Here is an 18,568-nt window from a genome sequence, read left to right as displayed (position 1 = left end):
AGCCTGAATGGTTTAAGTTTAGTAAAGTTGTAAGCAACTGAAAATAGAGGGTTATAATTGGAAATGTTAGGCAACCTCAGTAATGGTGATTGCCACCAGCCTCATTGCAATTATAGATAATTAGATTTAATAAAACAATAAAACAAATACTTTATTAAATAAACAATCATTGAGTTTTAACAATTATAAGTAAATAAGCCCTGCTGGGTTTGATTCATGTGGGTTACACAAACTGGATACTGTAGCTCCTTTCATAGGGTTGGATATTACAACAAATCCTGCCAGTTCACTTGAAGGTTGAGGCCCTAGCAATCACACTAAAGTTTATGGGGACTGTACCTTCCCATGACTTAGTATATTAGCTACTGAAGGGAGATTGGGAGCACTTCCCTATTCCTTCTGTTTTGTGGAGGGCTGGGATTAGGCTGCTTCCTATCCCTCAAGAACTATATGGATTTGGAGAGAGTCCTCATTCCCCTCCACCCCCACCAAAGCTAAAAGATGTGGAAGAAGCCACCTGTGGAAGACCTTGAAGACCCTCTACAAGGGGGCATCCAAGCCCCACAGGTTCCCAAGAACCGGTTGCTAAAATTAGACCTCCGTGGAGAACCGGTTGTTAAAGGGCCAGGGAGTGGGCAAAGAACTCCGGTCTGCGGGCCGGACCATCCTGTTGCTCCCAGGATTCCTAGCTGGGGAGGCTGAGGCTCCCCCGGCCCTTCCCCCGCTTTCCCCCAACTGCAGCATGGCCAGCCGCCGGCATCAGCTGGGCAGCTCAGCTGAGCTCCGGAGTCATCCTGCTGCTTTGAGCTGCCGGCAATGTAAGGGGGGAGGGGGCTGCAAGCTCTAGGGCTGCCGGGGGGGGGGGGCAAGTGGGGCAATTTGCCCCAGGCCCTGCAGGGGCCCTGGCCCCACGAGTATGTCTCCTCCTGCCCCGGCCCCTCCCCCGCTCCCCCCCTTAAATCAGAACTTTTTATAGGGAACCAGTTGTTAAGATTTTGGCAGCTCATCACTGATCCAAGCCATTAGGAAATAGGAAGAGGAGGCCCAGAAGACATGTAAATCCCCACCATTGCTCTCTCCTGCAATCCCCAGAAGGTAAATAAGGTAAAGCTGAGGGTCCTGCAGGCTGGGACAGCTGTTTGCCAGGAGGCTTGGGATGTGCAAATTTTGTCAGTTCAGGTCTGTAACTATTCACAGATCTAGGCTGATTTTTTTATGGTTAGGATTTGAACTTGAATTTTCCCAGATTTCAGATAGGTTTAGAATTCTAGCCAGACTGTTCTACAGCCCTATTAACAACTCTGTTCAAATGAAAGATGTTGATTAAGGGCTAATAAAGCTTTTCTGACATAAACTTTATCAAACAAGAATAAATACATGGATTAAAGAAGTGAACTGTGGGTCAAATCATAAGTGGAGATACCTCACAGAAGCAACAAGTAAGCAGGGGTTATTCAGTATTACACTTTATTTAGTCACAAATGTTATATTTGGACCCAGCAGAGAGGGACATAGACACAGGCACAGAGGGAGCTGATAGAAATACAGCTGTCTACCCAGGGGCGGCTCCAGCCCCCAGCATGCCAAGCCCGTGCTTGGGGCGGCAAGCTGCGGGGGGCGGGGGGGGCTCTGCCGGTTGCCACGAGGGCGGAAGGCAGGCTGCCTTCGGCGGCTTGCCTGCGGAGGGTCCGCTGGTCCCGCGGCTTTGGCGGACCCTCCACAGGCAAGCCGCCGAAGGCAGCCTGCCTGCCGTGCTTGGGGCGGCAAAATACCTAGAGCCGTCCCTGTGTCTACCATGCTCACTTTATTGTTATGGCTGCAAAACTGAAATGAACATAAAAGTGAGGCTTTGCACTGGGTAGGCAGAAATGCTCAAAGATTTAAAGAGACAGGACATCACATGTCTTCATCCTACTTTTAAAAGCTTTCTAAACACATATACATTATCATTTACATGGCTAACATGAAACACTACATAGCCTAACTAAAAGTTGCAGGTGGACTATCACAGATTCTTAAACTGCAAGGGACTATTCTACTTGAAATAGCAACTCACTAACTAAACAATTTATAAATTCAGGTGAACAACTGTTTTTTCAACTCTCTTGGGATAACATGGTGACCGTGGTACTGAAGTGTCCTGAACAACAGGAATCAACTGGACTGGTACAGAATTAACTGCATCTGGTACCAAAATTTCTCCCATTGGTTTCTCCATGCCATTAGGAAAACTATGGGAAAGAACTTCACCCACTCCATATGGTGAAGCATCACAAGCCAATTGTAATGGTAGTGAAGCATCAAAGTCCATAAAAACTTTGGCTGATATCAGCAGTTTCTTTGCTTCTCTAAATGCACACTCACATTATTTAGTCCATTTCCATTTTTTAATTTGCTTGTAAGAGTTTATGTAACAACACCACTACTGTCACCAGATTAGGCAGAAATTTGCTGTAGTAATGAAGCAATCCTAAGAATGAATGTAATTGTGACACATTTTATGAAGTTGGCACTTCAAGAGCTGCCTTCTCTTTCTCAAACATGATCCCCTTGATCCTTTCCTGTAACAAGAATGTCATTCAAGTAGCACTGAACTCCATTCAGTCCCTTCAGGATCTCATCCCTGGCTTTCTGGAAGAGGGCTGGTATTGATGTGATACCTAAAGTCAACCTGTAACAAAATTAGCCTTTTTCTGTACTGATTGTGAGATATCTGCAAGATGCCGAATCAAGCTCCATTTGTAAGTATGCATTGAGCAAATCTAATTTACTGAAACACTGTCCTTTACTAAGAGTAGCAAACAAATCTTCCATACAAGGTTGTAGATACTGGTCTGCAGATAAAACTGCATTCAGTGTTAATTTGAAATCTCCACAAATTTAAATGGAGCCATCACTCTTGATCACTGGTACATGGGCGTAGCCCACTCACTGTGTGAAACCAGTGACAGGATGCCAGTGTTTACTAAATGGAGCAAATCAGCTTCTACCAGCGGCCTCAGAGTATAAGGCATAACTATGGTCTTGCAATATTTTGGCCGGCTGTCAGACTTAACACTGAGCTTCACTGACACATTGCTCATCTGTTCAAGCTCTTTTTCAAAAACTTCAGTCTGTCCAGTATTTCTTGAATATTTCAAGATGCTTTTGTGATCACCTTGATCTCAGTCCAATTCTCTTTGTGCTCCTCAACCCAAGATCTGCCAAATAATGGTGGATATTTTTCTTCAGTCACATACAAGGTTAAAACAACAGATTGTCCATCTAGTTTAACTTTCACCTGGGGTATCCTTTTTGGGGTATCCTAAATTTTCTCTGGTATAAGTCTTCAAAACTGTGGAGGTTTCTTCCAGAGACGATTGTGACAAAGAATGATGATAGGTACAGGCAGAAATCAATGAAACAGCAGTTCCAGTATCAAGCTCTATTCTTGTAGGAGATTCTTTGAACAAAGGCGTGAGCCAAAGCCATTTCTGACTCCAACTTCTAATAACATGTGTAGTGCTAGGTCTTGGTCAATGTCACTAAAGCTCTTGTCTTTTTTCAACTTATGAATTCCTGATTTCTGTCCTTTCTTAGGTTCAGGCTTCAGAGGTGTCTTCTTGGATGTATGGTTACTCTGTGTTGCTGGTCACTGAACTGTACGACGGGTCATGGCAGTGTGTCCTTTCTTCTGGCACTTTGTGCAAATAGCTTGGTATGCCCAGCAGTCCTTCTCAGTGTGTGTAGGTTGTGCACAACAGCCACATGGAAATTCTTTACATTCGTGTGGTCCTCTGTCACGCTGATGCAGCAGGTGAACATCTCAGTTCACCCTAATTTCCATAGAACCCTTCTCTGCAGTTTCCATTGCAACTGCTACTTCAACGGCCTTCTTGAATGTAAGCACTGATACAATCAGTAACCTTCTGGAGCTGATCATTGCATAATCCGAAGACTAATTGGTCACACAAGACATCACTCAATGTTTGTCCAAACTGACAATGCTCTGACAACTTCCTTAGAGCAGCAACAACCTGCGCTATCGACCCTTCACTTCCCTGATGTTGCCAATTAAACCGATATTGTTCCACTATAATCAGTGGGGTAGGAGAAAAATGTTCCTGCATTGCTGCAGTAGCTTCAGCATATGTGACAGTTCCATGCACAGTAGCCAATAGGTCACACAACAGTCCATAAGCCTTCAGTCTCATCATTGTCAGCAAATTTGAAACTCTTTGTCTATCTGGAATGGTGTTGCAGGTTAAAAATTACTCAGAATATTCAAGGTACACCACCCATGATTTGCAGCTGTGGTTGAATTCACCAACAGTCCCTACAAAAGTTGCCATTTTCTCTGCTCTCCTGTTGGACGTCCTCTGGATTTCTTTTGTGCCACAGGAAACTGTTTCGTTGTTGTTAATGCACTGTCTGTACTCCTTCTTCCTTTTCTGGCTGTGTGCCAACACTGCAGATTTCAGAATTCTTCCTTGGGCTGTTCTTGGACTCCCTCTGCTGGCTATAGATCCTCAGTGCAGGCTAAGCTCTTTCTCCCTCTGCCTGCTTACATGTGGTCAATCAATATATCTGCTTACTTTCCCTTCACTGTTTCATGTTTGAATAGCTCTGGTAGTAATTGCAGTACCCTTATCCTTTGTTCTGTCTTTATTTGTCCACTTCCCCTCTCTAGCTATCTGGCTCATGCTGTCCCAGGTGCAAAAAGCAGCAGTCTGTCATCTTGTTCCTCAAGGTGAAATGTCACACTTTTTATATAGTATTATTTGCTTACTTTTTCTTGTTCTTCAGGCTGAGACAGCAGTGGACACTTGCGGGATAGAAATCCTGTGTCGCCAGATGATACATTTGGACCCAGCAGAGAAAGAGAGAGACACAGACACAGGGGGAGCTGATAGAAACACAGATGTCTGCTTGGCTCACTTTATTGTTCTGTCTGCAAAACTGAATGTACCACAAAAATGAGGCTTTGTACTGTTTAGGGGGGCATTGCTCAAACATTTAAAGGGACAGGACTTCACAAAATATGTGACAGACTGACAATATCCTGTAGTATCCTGGACAAACCTTAAGGAATTAAGATACATTTTACTGAATTACATTAAACTTTATTGAATTAAGATTAATACCTTTTGGGGTATATTGTATTAAAAATGCAATTGTATATGTTCTCTAGTAGGGAGGAAGGTGCTAATGTACTTCCCCCGTTATCAGCCCTTGAAGCTACGTCCCTGGAAAGGTTTATTCATAGATTCATAGATTCTAGGACTAGAAGGGACCTCGAGAGGTCATCGAGTCCAGTCCACTGCCCTCATGGCAGGACAAAATACTGTCTAGACCAGGGGTGGGCAAACTTTTTGGGGCGAGGGCCACATCTGGGTGAGGAAATTGTATGCAGGGCCGGGGCAGGGCGGGTGGAGTGCGGGATGTGGAGGAAGGGGCTCAGGACAAGGGATTGGGGCAGAGAAGGGGTGCAGAGTGTAAGAGGGGGCTCAGGGAAGGGGGTTGGGGTACAGGAGGGGTACGGAGTGCAGGATGGGGCTCAGGGCAGGGAGTTGGGGTGCACGGGGTGCAGGGTGCAGCAGGGAGCTCAGGGCAGGTGGTTGGAATGCACAGGAGTGCAGAAAGGGGCTCAGGGCAGGGAGGTGGGTGCAGGAGGGGTGCGAGGTGCAGGCAGAGGGCTTAGGGCAGGAAGTTGGGGGGCGGGGGGCAGGAGGGGTTTGAGCTCCAGCCCGGTGCCGCTTACCTAAAGTGGCTCCGGGGTGGCAGTGGCGCACACCAGGGCCAGGGCAGGCTCCCTGCATGCCTGCCCTGTCCCCACGCCACTCCAGGAAGTGCTGCGGCCCCTGGGGGGGGGCAGAGGGCTCTGCGTGCGCACATGGAGCCCTTTGCCTCCCGGCCCGGGGGCTGCTTCTGAGAGCAGCGCCGGGCCCGCAGCACCACCAGGGGTAATCCCGCGGGCCGGATCCAAAGCCCTGAAGGGCCGGATCCGGCCCGCGGGCCATAGTTTGCCCATCCCTGGTCTAGACCATCCCGGATAGACATTTATCTAACCTACTCTTAAATATCTCCAGAGATGGAGATATTTAAGGTTCACATATACTAGTTCAAACTGGATTCTCCAGGGACCAACAAGCAAAGAAATGTTTTTTGGATAAATAGTCTGGTTTTAAACTGACTCATGGCCTTCTTCCTCATAAATCAAATGGACAGGATTCCTGGTCCACGGAGGGCCCCAATCTTTATGACAGGGATGGAAGGACTGGGCCTACTGAGGCCTCATAAGACTGCGTGCTTGTTCTGAGCGGAAGCTCTGAGGAACTGGTAACTGCAAAGAATCCCCTTGGGTGGAGGGTTGAAGGACTGCACCTCCCAGAATCCATGTTAAGTTGAACTCTGGTGAGCTTATTAGCATGCATGTAGGATCTTTAATTGTTTTTACTATGTTTTCTCTGTAATGCTTTTACCTGAAGAATAAAATAGGCTTTCATAGAAAGAACTGTGTGGTGCCTTATAACTGTAGCAATTACACCTGATAACTGTCTCTGATGAGAAAGCAAGCAGATGTCCTTGGTAAATCTGCCTGTGTTGGACATGACCCAGTGAAGGCAGGGAACTGTGCAGCTTGGCAATAATCCATTCAGAAGGGAGAGAGATATGGGACTCCTCCCAGAAAAGCAACGGCTGGGGAGCTGGAAGCCTGAGAGTGGATACCCTTGCTGGAACATTGAGGTGAAATACAGGTACAGTTGCCCTGAATTGTGACAATATTCCCAATTTAAAAGTGGGTGTGAAATATTACTATTCTGTTTTGTTAATGCTTTCTATCTAATTTGTACTGGTGAAAAGCATACACGGTGACTATTGCGCTAGTGTTTAGTTAACTTGAGAGCCAGGATTCTTGGAGTCTTGTCTCAGCTCTGACATTTATATGCCAGGTACTTTTAAGCAAGTCGCTTACCCTTTTGAGCTTCAGTTTTCCCACTTGTAAATGGTAATAATAATGCCTACCTCAGAAAGTATGGTGAGCCCTGTAAAGCAGTTTTGAAAAAAGAACTCAGATGCAAAGTATTATTTTTATTCTCATCAGCACAGCCACAGAACAGCTGCACATTATGAAAGAGAAGAAGTGGTTTAAAAACAAACATAGCTTCCAAGAAGTGCCTTGCCAGGAAATCACCAGGGCATTTGGCCTTGTGCTAACATCTCATCCAAGGTGTGGTAATATCCCAGTATTACACACCCTGTTCTGTCTTATTGCTTAAAGTGCAGTTCTTCTCTGAAAATAATGGAACAAACAGTACATTTTTATTCCACACAGCTGCTCCCTTTTTGTATTATGTGTTATAACTGCATACTGTAATTACAAATATAATTGTTCATTGCTGTCTATTCATTTTAGCGTTGCAAAGTCAGCACAGCTAGCAGAAAGTGAGCTGAATTCTATTTTATGTTCTGCACCATCGACAAACAAAATTATTTACTAAGGTAATCAGTTACATCTGTGCAAACTCACTGAAGGCAATAGGCTCACTAAAGCATGTTTTGATCTGCAAAATCTTTATTTTCAGTAACAAGACAGCAAAGAATCCAGCCTGAGTTTGTAGGGCTGAGGGGACAGGTAGAAAATGAAATCCTTTTACCATAAATCAAGAACAATATGGAAATAGTTGAGACAACAAACATAGAACCCCAGGTAATGCTATTTACTTTTTAGAGAAAAAAATTCATATTATTCTAAAAGCATGTAAACATTCCCAGTTAAGCATGTTAACACCCTGTGCTGCCACATCACTAGCTTGGCTGTCCTGCCTGCTGATGAGCAGTGTCTATATGCCAAGTGCTGTACTGTGTGGAGGGAATGAAAGGAGAACAAAATCCTCCCAAATGCCTCCAAAAGAAAGCAAAGTGCAGCAATGAGTATTGTTCTCCATATCATCATTCTGAGCCAATAAAAGGCCCATTTGAAACAACGTCAGTACTGCCAACTCCAAGCATTCAAAAATTAGTTCAGGCCTCAAAGAATCATGAGATTGGATTAAATTCATTAAATTGTTTTCTAATCTTTAGGATAGAACAGGGGTCGGCAACCTATGGCATGCGTGCCAAAGACGGCATGCAAGCCGATTTTTAATGGCACACTGCTGCCTGCCAGGGTCCCGGCCACCGGCCCCATTCAGCCTGTTGCCGATCCCAGGCCGGCAGCAGGCTGGGTGGGGACAGCGGCCAGGACCCCGGCAGGCAGCAGCGTGCCATTAAAAATCCTGCCTGGCCCAGCCTGCTCTTCTCCACCCCCTGGCCACTGCTCTCTCCTGCGGGTGCAGAGTGCAGAAGCTTGGTCCTGCCGGCTGCTGCTGCAAGGCAGCCTCCACCGGCAGCCAAGCTCCCTCCTCCCCCACCTCCTCCCCCAGCATGCTGGGTTCCTGCCCCTCCTCCTCTCCCTCCCTGCGGCCAAACAGCTGATGGCCCTGGAGAGGGAGGGGGAGAAGCGGAGCCAGAACTGCAGCCGTAGGGAGCTCGCTGCTCCGGAGAAGAGGCAGGGACAGGGCCTTGGGGAAGGAGGGTGGAATCAAGGCATATCCCCTCCAGCCCCCTCCTGTGAGCTGCTCAGGGCAGAGGGCTGGGAGCATCCCCACGACTCCAGCCCACCGCCCCAGCCCCCTGCCCTGACTCCAGAACCTCCCCACCCCCCCAGCCCTCTGCCCTGAGCCCTGCACCTCCCACAACCCCAACCCTGACTCCAGCACCCCCCATACATACCCAGCTTCCTGATATTCCATGCCCTGACTCTTGCACCCCCCTCACATGCCCCCATCTCTCTGCCCTGACTCCTGCACCCTCCTCACACACACCCATCCCCCTGCCCTGACTCCTGCACCCCCCACACATACCCAGCCCCCCACACCCTATGCTCTGACTCTTGAACCCCCCACATCCCCACCCCCACCTGAGCACCAAACTGAAGCTCCTGCACCCCCACACACACATTCCCACCTGCACTCCTCACACCAAATGGGAGCTGCCCAGGTAAGCACTCCACACCCAAACCTCCTGCCCCAACCCTGAGCCCCCTCCCTCATTCTAGCTCCTGGCCAGACTCTACACCCCAACCCCCAGCCTGCTCCTTCACCCCCAGCCCTCCCCCAGCTCAGTGCACTCCCACCCTCAGCTCAGTGCAGAGAGAGAGGAAGAGAATGGGCTAAAACCAGGGAGAAGGTAGGTACCCACTCTATGTGGGCAGGGCCGGGACCCCAGACCTGCAGCGGGCTGAGCAGGGCCAGGACCCAGGCTGGCAGGAGCTGTCGGACAGAAACCCATATCAGCAGCGGGCAGTGATGAGCTGCCAAAATCTTAACAACGGGTTCCCTATAAAAAGTTCTGATTTAACAACGGGTTCCCTATAAAAAGTTCTGATTTAAGGGATGTGCGACAGCATGTATTTTTTGTACCAATAGGGTTACCATACGTCCATATTTTCCCAGGAGGTGATTAAGAACCGAAAAGCCTGACATGTCCAGGAAAATACAGATGTATTTTAACCCTACCTAAAGTTCTTTTTTAAAAAGATGGGGCTGAACTAGAAATGAGCTCTGTTTCACATGTGTGGGTGGTGATCAGGGACAGTCTCAATTTTTGGGTCTTTTTCTTATATAGGCTCCTATTACCCCTCACCCCCGTCCCGATTTTTCACACTTGCTGTCTGGTCACTCTAGGGTGTGCACATGTGTGGGTCCCAGCTGCTCCCTGCCCCCCCTCATTAAAGCAGGTGTGCAGGGTTACTGCCCTGGGAACTGCAGGGCACCAGTGGATGTGGGGCTGGCTGCAGATAGGGGCGTGGGGCAGGGCTAGCTGGAGGCAGGGAGTGACACGGGCTGGCTGTGGGCAGGTGATGCAGACGGTCGGGCTGCAGGTGGCTGTGGGCAGGGGGTGGCTGCGGGTGGCTGTGGGCAGGGGGTGGGGCAGGGGGCGGCTGTGGGCAGGGGGTGGGGCAGGGGGCGGCTGTGGGCAGGGGGGTGGCTGTGGGCAGGGGCTGGCTGGGGGCAGAGGGCGGCTGTGGGCGGGGCTGGCTGCAGGCGGCTGTGGGCAGGGGGCGGCTGTGGGCAGGGGCTGGCTGGGGGCAGGGGCTGGCTGGGGCTGGCTGGGGGTGGCTGCGGGCAGAGGGCGGCTGTGGGCAGGGGGTGGCTGGGGGTGGCTGGGGGCAGGGGCTGGCTGTGGGCAGGGGGTGGCTGCGAGTAGCTGCGGGCAGGGGGGTGGCTGTGGCAGGGGGTGGCTGCAGGCAGGGGCTGGCTGGGGGCAGGGGCTGGCTGCGGGTGGCTGTGGGCAGGGGGTGGGGCAGGGGGCGGCTGTGGGCAGCTGTGGGCAGGGGCTGGCTGGGGGTGGCTGGGGGCAGGGGGTGGGGGCAGTGGCTGGCTGGGGGCAGGGGCTGGCAAGGGCTGGCTGGGGGCAGGGGGTGGCTGCGGGTGGCTGGGAGCAGGGGGTGGCTGGGGGCAGGGGGTGGCTGCGGGTGGCTGTGGGCAGGGGCTGGCAGGGGGCAGGGGGTGGCTGCGGGTGGCTGGGGGCAGGGGGTGGCTGCGGGTGGCTGGGCAGGGGGTGGGGCAGGGGCTGGCTGGGGGCAGGGGGTGGCTGTGGGTGGCTGGGGGCAGGGGCTGGCTGTGGGCAGGGGGTGGCTGGGGGCAGGGAAGGCGGGGGAGGGGCGCAGATACTCACACGGGGGGGAGGGGCTGGGAGCAGCAGGAGGCAGCCGGGGACTCACGGGGCAGCAGCCGGAGCCCCAGGGCCAGAGGTCCAAAGAGCAGGAGCAGCAACAGGGCCAGGAGGCAGCTCACATGGCTCTCGCAGCACAGCGCAGCGCCCCCCGGTGGCCGGGAGGAGGAATTACAGGCTTCCCAGGCAGAGCCCATCAAAGCTTCCCTCACAGGGAAGCTAGTTAACAAGCGGTTCTAAAACTGCTTCTAAATTTAACAACGAGTTCATGCGAACCGGTGCGAACCGGCTCCAGCTCACCCCTGGCAGCGGGCCTAGCCCCCTACTGCCGGTCTGGGGTCCCAGCTGCTGGTCCCGCTCAGCCCGCTGCTGGTCTGGGGTTCTGGCTGCTGGCCCCTTGCCAGCTGGGGTCCCGGCCACAGGCCCCGCTCAGCCCGCTGCCAGCCTAGGTGAATGGAACCCCAGGCCGGCAGCGGGCTGAGTGGGCCGGCTGCGTAAGATCAGCATTTTAATTTAATTTTAAATGAAGCTTCTTAAACATTTTTAAAACCTTGTTTGCTTTATATACGACAATAGTTTAGTTATATAATATATAGACTTATAGAGACCTTCTAAAAAACATTAAAATGTATTACTGGCACGCGAAACCTTAAATGAAAATGAATAAATGAAGACTTGGCACACCACTTGTGAAAGGCTGCCGACCCCTGGAATAGGATCTTTAGGATAGGAACATCTTTAGGATATTCTTCTATTTTTCAAGGTGCACTCAGGTTTTCCAGCTTTTCTCAGCAAACATGAAAGCTAAAAACTTGCAGAAAACAAGTGTAACACCAACAGGCCCTGGTCATTGGTGGGTGGGATTGAACCTAGGACTTGTGGACATAAATGCATGAGCCTCTACTGCATGAGCTAAAAGCCACATGGCCCTTAGCTAAGACTGTAGAGCAGACTCATTAATCTCTTTCTAAGTGGTCTCGGTGCCACTAGATGGACAAAGTAGAACACCCAGGAGGTGTGTAGGTTACATACTTCCCCTAGCTGAGGAAGCATATCCCGAGCGTCAGAGACTTCCCTGTTGAAATCCTGGATGAGCCCCCACTTTTAACCTCGACAGACTCCAGTTGTCGGCGGGTGGGATTGAAGCTGGAACCTCTGGAGCTTAGTGCATGAGCATCTGCTGCATGAGCTAAAAGCCACATGACCCTTCTTAGCTAAGGCTGTAGAGCAGACTCATTAATCTCTCTCTAAATAGTCTCGGTGCTACTAGATGGGACAGAGCACCACTCCCAAGAGGTGTGTGGGTTACACAAGCAGACAGTCTTACCAGATACAAGTCATGGAGCTGGGGCTTTAAGAAGAAATCACAAGACTTCTGAGAAAATTATGAGAGTTGGCAAAACTGTTAACATGATTTACCCATAAAAGTGTCCCAGTATTACCAGCTCCCGCAATTTTATCACACGTTTGGTGTTTTTGTAAAGCCCCAGCTCCAAGAATCACATTGAAATTCACCTTTCATTTTTTTTAAAGAAGCACCGTAATTTTCTTAGAAAACATGACCCCTTAAAGCCTCAAAAATTAGACAGGAAATAAAAAGAACCCCAAATGCACATTTTTTTAAAAACTCATCTTTTGGATGTTTAAAGTTTTTTAACAGGTTAGCAGCGTTAGCAATCAGGGCCGGCTCCAGGTTTTTTGCTGCCACCAAAGCAAAAAAAAAGCTGGATTGCCGCCCCTTGAAAAGGGCCACCCCAAGCACATGCTGGGAATGCTGGCGCCTAGCGCCAGCCCTGTTAGCAACAGTCTCCCACGTGCTTCTCCCTGCAATTCTCAGCCAAACCCCTTCAGCTCCTATCCCGCCCTCTACTCAGGCCCCACCCTCTCTCCCAGCCCCTCCCTGCTCCTAGCCCCGCCTCCTTCCCGGGCCCCTCCCTGTCTCCCAGCTCCTCCCCCTCCCTGCCCCTAGCCCCGCCCCCTTCTCGGGCCCCGCCCTCGCTCTCAGCTCCTCCCCCTCCCCGCCCCAGCCTTACCCCCGCTCAGGCCCCGCCCCCGTCTCCTTTGCCGACGGTGCCCAGGCTCCTCCCCCTCCCCTCGCGTCGTCCCTGGTTTCCGTTGCGAAGGAAGCGGCGTCTCTGGTTGCCAAGATGGCGGCGGGGCGGCAGAGCCCCGGAGCCGTGGGCGCCCCGGCCCAGCACTGACCCGGCGTGTGAGGGACCGAGCGGGCCGGCGGCAGCAGCTGTCATGGGGGCGGCCCGGCGGGGCTGAATGGAGCCCGGCGTGAGGGCCGCGGGGGGCGTCAGCCCCGCACAGCGGGAGCCGGGCTCGGCGGCCCCGGGCGGCCCCGGCTGGAGGAGCCTCTTCCGCCCCGAGCCGGACAGCGCCCTCCAGAGCCAGGCCGGCGCCTTCGCGGGCAGCGCGTGCGCGTATCCTTCGCGGGTCCGGGGCATGGCCACGCGGGCTGCGCGGGGGGAGGGCTGGCGGGCCCCCCGCGACGCGCCCCGCCCCGCCCCCCGGGAATGTTGGAGGAGGGGGAGACGGGCCCCAGCGACAGGCTCTCTGGGGGAGGAGGGGCACGGAATGAGTCCCTTGAGGAGGGAGGCTGGGGTCACTGGGGATGTGCGGGAGAGGCTTGATTCAGAAGTCCCAAGAGGTGGTTGCCTCAGGAATAGGTAGGACAGGCACCCTGGGGTGGGTGGGACTCAGGATTGCTCAACAGCCCTCAGGTTGACATGTGGGTGGGGTTTGTCCCATGGATGGGCAATATCCTCCCCAGTGGTTTTACAAGAGGGACCTGCTTACACTATTGTCAGGGTACCCAAGGTACCCAGTCCCTGTGGTGCCCCCCAGTGTCGTGGCAATATGGGGTTATTCTTGGAGTCTAAAGCTAGAAGGAACCATTTTGATCATCTTGCAGCAAGATATTGTGATATTACAGCAAGATACATGGGCATAAAAGCAGTCTCTTTTTACATCAAGGAGAATAAAACAGTAACTAAAACCATTTGGTTTTAGTTTGGTTTGAACTTTCTCTCTTTCTCTAGTCGTGCATACAGTAGATATTTTGAGGACATATCTCACTGTTGCACAGTTTGATTCAGCTTTACCTGTGATGGAAATGATGGGAGTCCTAGTGTAGACAGGACACTCATGCTCAGCAGTATTTTTACTACTGTGTCACTGAGACTTGCTCTGATTAGACAACATAGCAATAACAGCCTGTGCTCTGTGTGCATTTTTGCTCCAACTACTGCTACCCTTGGTGCAACTATACCAGTGGTAATACAGTGGTTGGCAACTACCAGAAATGTCTAGCCTATGTGTTTGTTTCCCTGCTGTCTGTATAATCTTTGTGCCTAATCGTATTTCTACGGCACCCATTGCTGTAATGGCTAAGCATATGGGCAGTATCTGATTAGATACTATTATTATTTATTTGTTAAGTAGTGACGTGCTTGGTTTTGAATAAGACAAAGAAAAACACTCAATCTCTGATCCAAACATTTCATGATCCAAAATACAAAGATTATATTTTAGACTGGCAGCTAGGACTTTCAAAGAGGCCTAAGGTGGTCAGGCACTCAACTCCCATTGAATTTTAATGGGAGTTGGATGCTTCAATCCTTTGGGTTGCTTTGAAAATCCCAGGCCTCAGTATTATAATGACAGGCACTTTACAAATTCCTTAAACAGATTATATTAAATAAAACATTAATGTGTGTGTATTGGTGCCTCAGGAAAGTAAAGGACACAATGCTAAGATAAGGCAAATATTGTATCCAGCTTGACATTTACTGTATAGATATGTATTTTAAGAAAGAATATTAAATAATTTTGAGTTGGAATTACTCATTACATTACAGATTAAACAATGACCATGTAGGGATTTTTAATGTAATTTTAAGAAATATTTTCCCTTTGATAACCTTGCTGTATGGTAGCTAGTTCAGATAATAAGAAATGATGTATCCTCAACTCTACATAATAAAGCTGTAATTCCATGTGGTAACATCATAAACCCAGAGTGCAAAGCCAGAAACTAAGTGATGGAGTTACCATCTTAGTGTATGTAAATTAAGGCAGTACCTTTATTTAAAATTATACATTTGTGATAAGGAGCTATTGTGTAATTACTGGTAATCTGAGGAATCATCATCTTTTAGTTGCTCATGGATAGTTTACACTTTCTCAAAGAAGTACATAAGGCTCGTCATGCAAAAGGATCCGTGCAAACATGCTATTATACCCATGAAAAGTCCAATTTTAAATCTGTACCTAAGACTGCAAACTCTTTTGTAATCATTCTGAAACTTAATAAGAATACTGCATAGGAATTTCAAGGATTTTACCTACATTTTCTGTTGTCTTTAACATAATGCCATGGTCAGAACTTTGAAATTTCTTCTTGAAAGAGATTTAGAAGAAGAGCGTGAAGCATTATTAGAGGATCAAAAAATATGTCGGAGTCGGGCACGAAAACTTTGTATAGAGACAAACAGAAGAAGAAAGTAAGTAATTATGGAATTTGGTTTGGGAGGGTTGTTTGTATTTTGTTTTGTAAGGACTTAGTCAAGTTGTTAGATATTTGATATATTGATATTGTTATTCTCACATTTTAAAAAAATCTATGGATCTAAATAGTAGCACAGCTCCATTCCAGAGAAATCGAGGATTAGTTTGTTGTTACAGGACACCCAAAATATGAAAAGAATAGTGTGAGTCTTCTTCAGAGTTTCTCATTATTATGGAAACTTTTTTCTTTAATTAGCTTTGTTGATCAGAATTACCTCCCTTTAGCAATATTTCATCATCTCCTGGGCCTCATCTGTATTCCTTGTGTTCTCAAAACTCTCATTGGCTTTAGTGGGAGCTCTGAGTTTGTAACAAATGCAGGATTGGACCTTTTTTATTTTATTTGTAACAGTCATCTTGTGGGTATTTTAAATGGCAACTCTGAATTTTCTACCTTTCCTAATACTTGTTGTATGCAAAAACATGACAGTTGGCTAAAAATGATCAAACACATCATTTTGACTGATGACCTTTGAAAAAACTCTAGAAGTCTGTGTATTATAGTGGACTACTGTCATTAAATTGGTATTCATGTAGATGTTATATGTACTTGCATAAGAATTCCATTATAATAGTAGCCTTAAGAAATGTGCTGTGTTTCTAGATTATGATCCAGGTAAAATTATTACTTAAATAATGTAGGTATGATGTATATCAAATAAATAATTGCTTATTTCTATGGCAGCTGAGATATAATTTATCAGTGGTTGAACTGTAAGTGTGTTGTGACAGGTTAACAAGTGGAAGATGAAAGGGAAACTGTACCTATTTTGTTCTGCTCAGCAGTCTGAAAGTTGTAAAGTTCTTAGTGTGAATAAACTGTGAAATATACAAAATATAGAAAACTTGAAAATCAAGAGCCACTGTTCCCCTTTGTGGGAAAAATAATGTAGGGACTAGGAAGCTCCTTGAGTTTTAACTCATTCTTTCTTCCTGATTGTTCCATTGAGAGGGATGTGGTTTACCTCCTCATGAGTGGTTCACTGGGTTAGGCCTATAAAATTTGGGGATATTCTGAAATCCATTGGGATTTCAGAACACCTACAAAGGGCATGAGTAATCATATGAATGTGGCAGCCTCTATGTTGCTATCTGGGCTCTCCCAGGGCCCACACTGCCAAGTGGCTGCACCAGAATTCATCCCTGAGGGGTTTGAATGCATGTAGCAGAAATTACTCTTGGTACCACTAGCTGTAACTTCACATTTATTTCTTATTTAAAAAAAAATAGATCCATGTGGACCTGACAGGAGCATACCGCTGAGCACCTAGCTCTACCCCCTTCTGGCTCCTAATAGCAGTAAGATCCCTGTGCTGTTTGGGCCTACAGAGTGTAGCAGAGATGCTGTTCCACCTTCTCTGCCTTCTTGTGTTGTTATGTTTTGTTCTGCATCGCAAAGGGGAGGGGAGCTTGTGGCCTAACATTTTTACTATCACTTTTTAGCAACACAATAACTATTACCAGCATACACTTGAAATGCAAATTACATGACAAACTTTGAGCCCCAGTCTGAGATAGCTCAGTGTGCAGAGAACTTTTTTTGAAGTCAGTGAAAATTCCTTATATAGAGGGCTTGCAGGTTTGAGCTTTTTATTTTCAAACTTTTCCATGTTTATTGATTCTGCATAGTATTTCTTAACTTCTGAAATTTCACAGTGAGTTATAATTTTCTCTTTAAAGTCATATATATATAAATGAGCTATCATATAATGTGCTGTTTATGTCCCATATGTGTTCAGTCAAATGATGAAACACAAAAGTATTGAAACACATGCCTGATGTACGGTGTTCAAATTAGTGGTTGGAGTTGGGCAATTGCCTCTAGTCTCCTTATGTAGCTGTCTATTATTCATAGAAGGGGCCACATTTAGTAAAATTTACAATCAAGTGTCTTACGGCCAATATCTGAGCTACTTTGAAATTTGGGTAGTAAATCTGCCTATTGTAATCTGGGTAGTGTATGTCCTCTCCAATTGTGTATTGAACTTGCCCTGTCCTTCTTTGAGCCACATACTCCAGCTGTAGGGTTGTAGGATTTCCCATTATCTAAAGTATACAAAAGACAGATCCAGCATATGAATTTGCAGATCAAGCAAACTCTCCTTTCCCTGAGTTGCTGCATGGAGAGTTGTTTTTAAAAAATGTTTTTCAGGCTGAGTAGGTCTGTCTGTTCTTTATCCAATATTCACTACCTTAATGGGTTGGGTGACCTAGAAATATATAATGCCCTTCCCCCGCCATAGCTTCTATTGACACCATCTTCATACAATATTTGGTTTATTTTGAGGGTATAAAGTACAAATGCCTTCAAGTGTGTTTGTATGAAAATAATCTTTATTACTTAGGTCAGTGGTATAATATAATTAAACATACCTCATAATGCCTTTGTTTTATAAATAATAAAACAAGCAACAAATATAATAATAATAATAATAATTTTCACTTTCATTTGAGACTCTAACAGCATTAATTAAGCCTCATACCATCTCTCTCAGGTATGTAAATAGGCCAATTTTACAGAAAGGTTAATTGAGCCACAGAAATGTTCTCCCTCTGTGCCCCCCATTCCACCAAGCGTCCACTATTTTTAGTAACTTTTGAGAGCTCAGTTTGATACACCAAGGGCCTAATTTTCAGAGATGCTGAGCTCCTGCAGCTCTCATCGACTTCCATTGTATTTTGGGATGTTCAGGATCTCTGAAAATCAGATCTTAAGTGTTTCAATTTCAACATTCAAAACAAAGGTAACAGCCAAAATTTTGGCTAAATTGCTTGCTCACAGTCACATAGCAAGCCATTGACAGAAATGGGAATAGAAACCAGAAGTCCTGATTCCCAATACCTTCCTTTAACCATTAGAGAATGTTGCTACCGTTCAATGAGACAAATGGACTGATTGCATACTCCCTATGAAGTCATAATTGCCAGTGAAGTCAACGGAATGTAGCTTGAGGAAGGAGTGTAGGACAGGCCCTTTATCATAGGAGCTTATGTTGTAACTGGTTTTTACATGGCCTAAATTCAAATAAAAATTTACTATAGTTTTCTTGTAAAAGCAGCAAAGAGTCCTGTGGCACCTTATAGACGTCACATGCATCTGACAAAGTGGGTATTCACCCACGAAAGCTCATGCTCCAATACGTCTGTTAGTCTATAAGGTGCCACAGGACTCTTTGCTGCTTTTACAGATCCAGACTAACACGGCTACCCCTCTGATATAGTTTTCTTGTACATGTCTTCCTTTTCCAGTAGGTTATATTCTGATCTGGGCACACTTCACAATAATTTACAGTCTCAA

General features: G+C 47.5%; 2 protein-coding genes across 5 annotated transcripts in view; one reads left to right on the top strand and one right to left on the bottom strand.

Annotated features, from left to right (window-relative positions):
* The window catches only part of ANGPTL5 (angiopoietin like 5), a 39,329-nt gene extending 26,272 nt beyond the window's left edge, over positions 1–13,057 (bottom strand). The window contains exon 1 of the mRNA XM_045019372.1: positions 12,901–13,057. The gene's annotated coding sequence lies outside the window, so the exon portion shown is untranslated. The remainder of the gene's footprint in view (positions 1–12,900) is intronic.
* CEP126 (centrosomal protein 126) overlaps positions 12,848–18,568 on the top strand; it is a 60,666-nt gene continuing 54,945 nt past the window's right edge. For all 4 annotated transcript variants that reach the window (XM_045019226.1, XM_045019218.1, XM_045019209.1 and 1 more), the window contains exons 1-2: positions 12,848–13,124; positions 15,087–15,206. In XM_045019226.1, the coding sequence (XP_044875161.1) occupies positions 12,967–13,124; positions 15,087–15,206 (278 nt within the window). In that variant the 5' untranslated portion in view covers positions 12,848–12,966. The remainder of the gene's footprint in view (positions 13,125–15,086; positions 15,207–18,568) is intronic.

Source organism: Mauremys mutica, chromosome 1 (genome assembly GCF_020497125.1).
Source record: "Mauremys mutica isolate MM-2020 ecotype Southern chromosome 1, ASM2049712v1, whole genome shotgun sequence".
NCBI lineage: Eukaryota > Metazoa > Chordata > Testudines > Geoemydidae > Mauremys > Mauremys mutica.
This window is presented reverse-complemented; position numbering and strand designations above follow the sequence as displayed.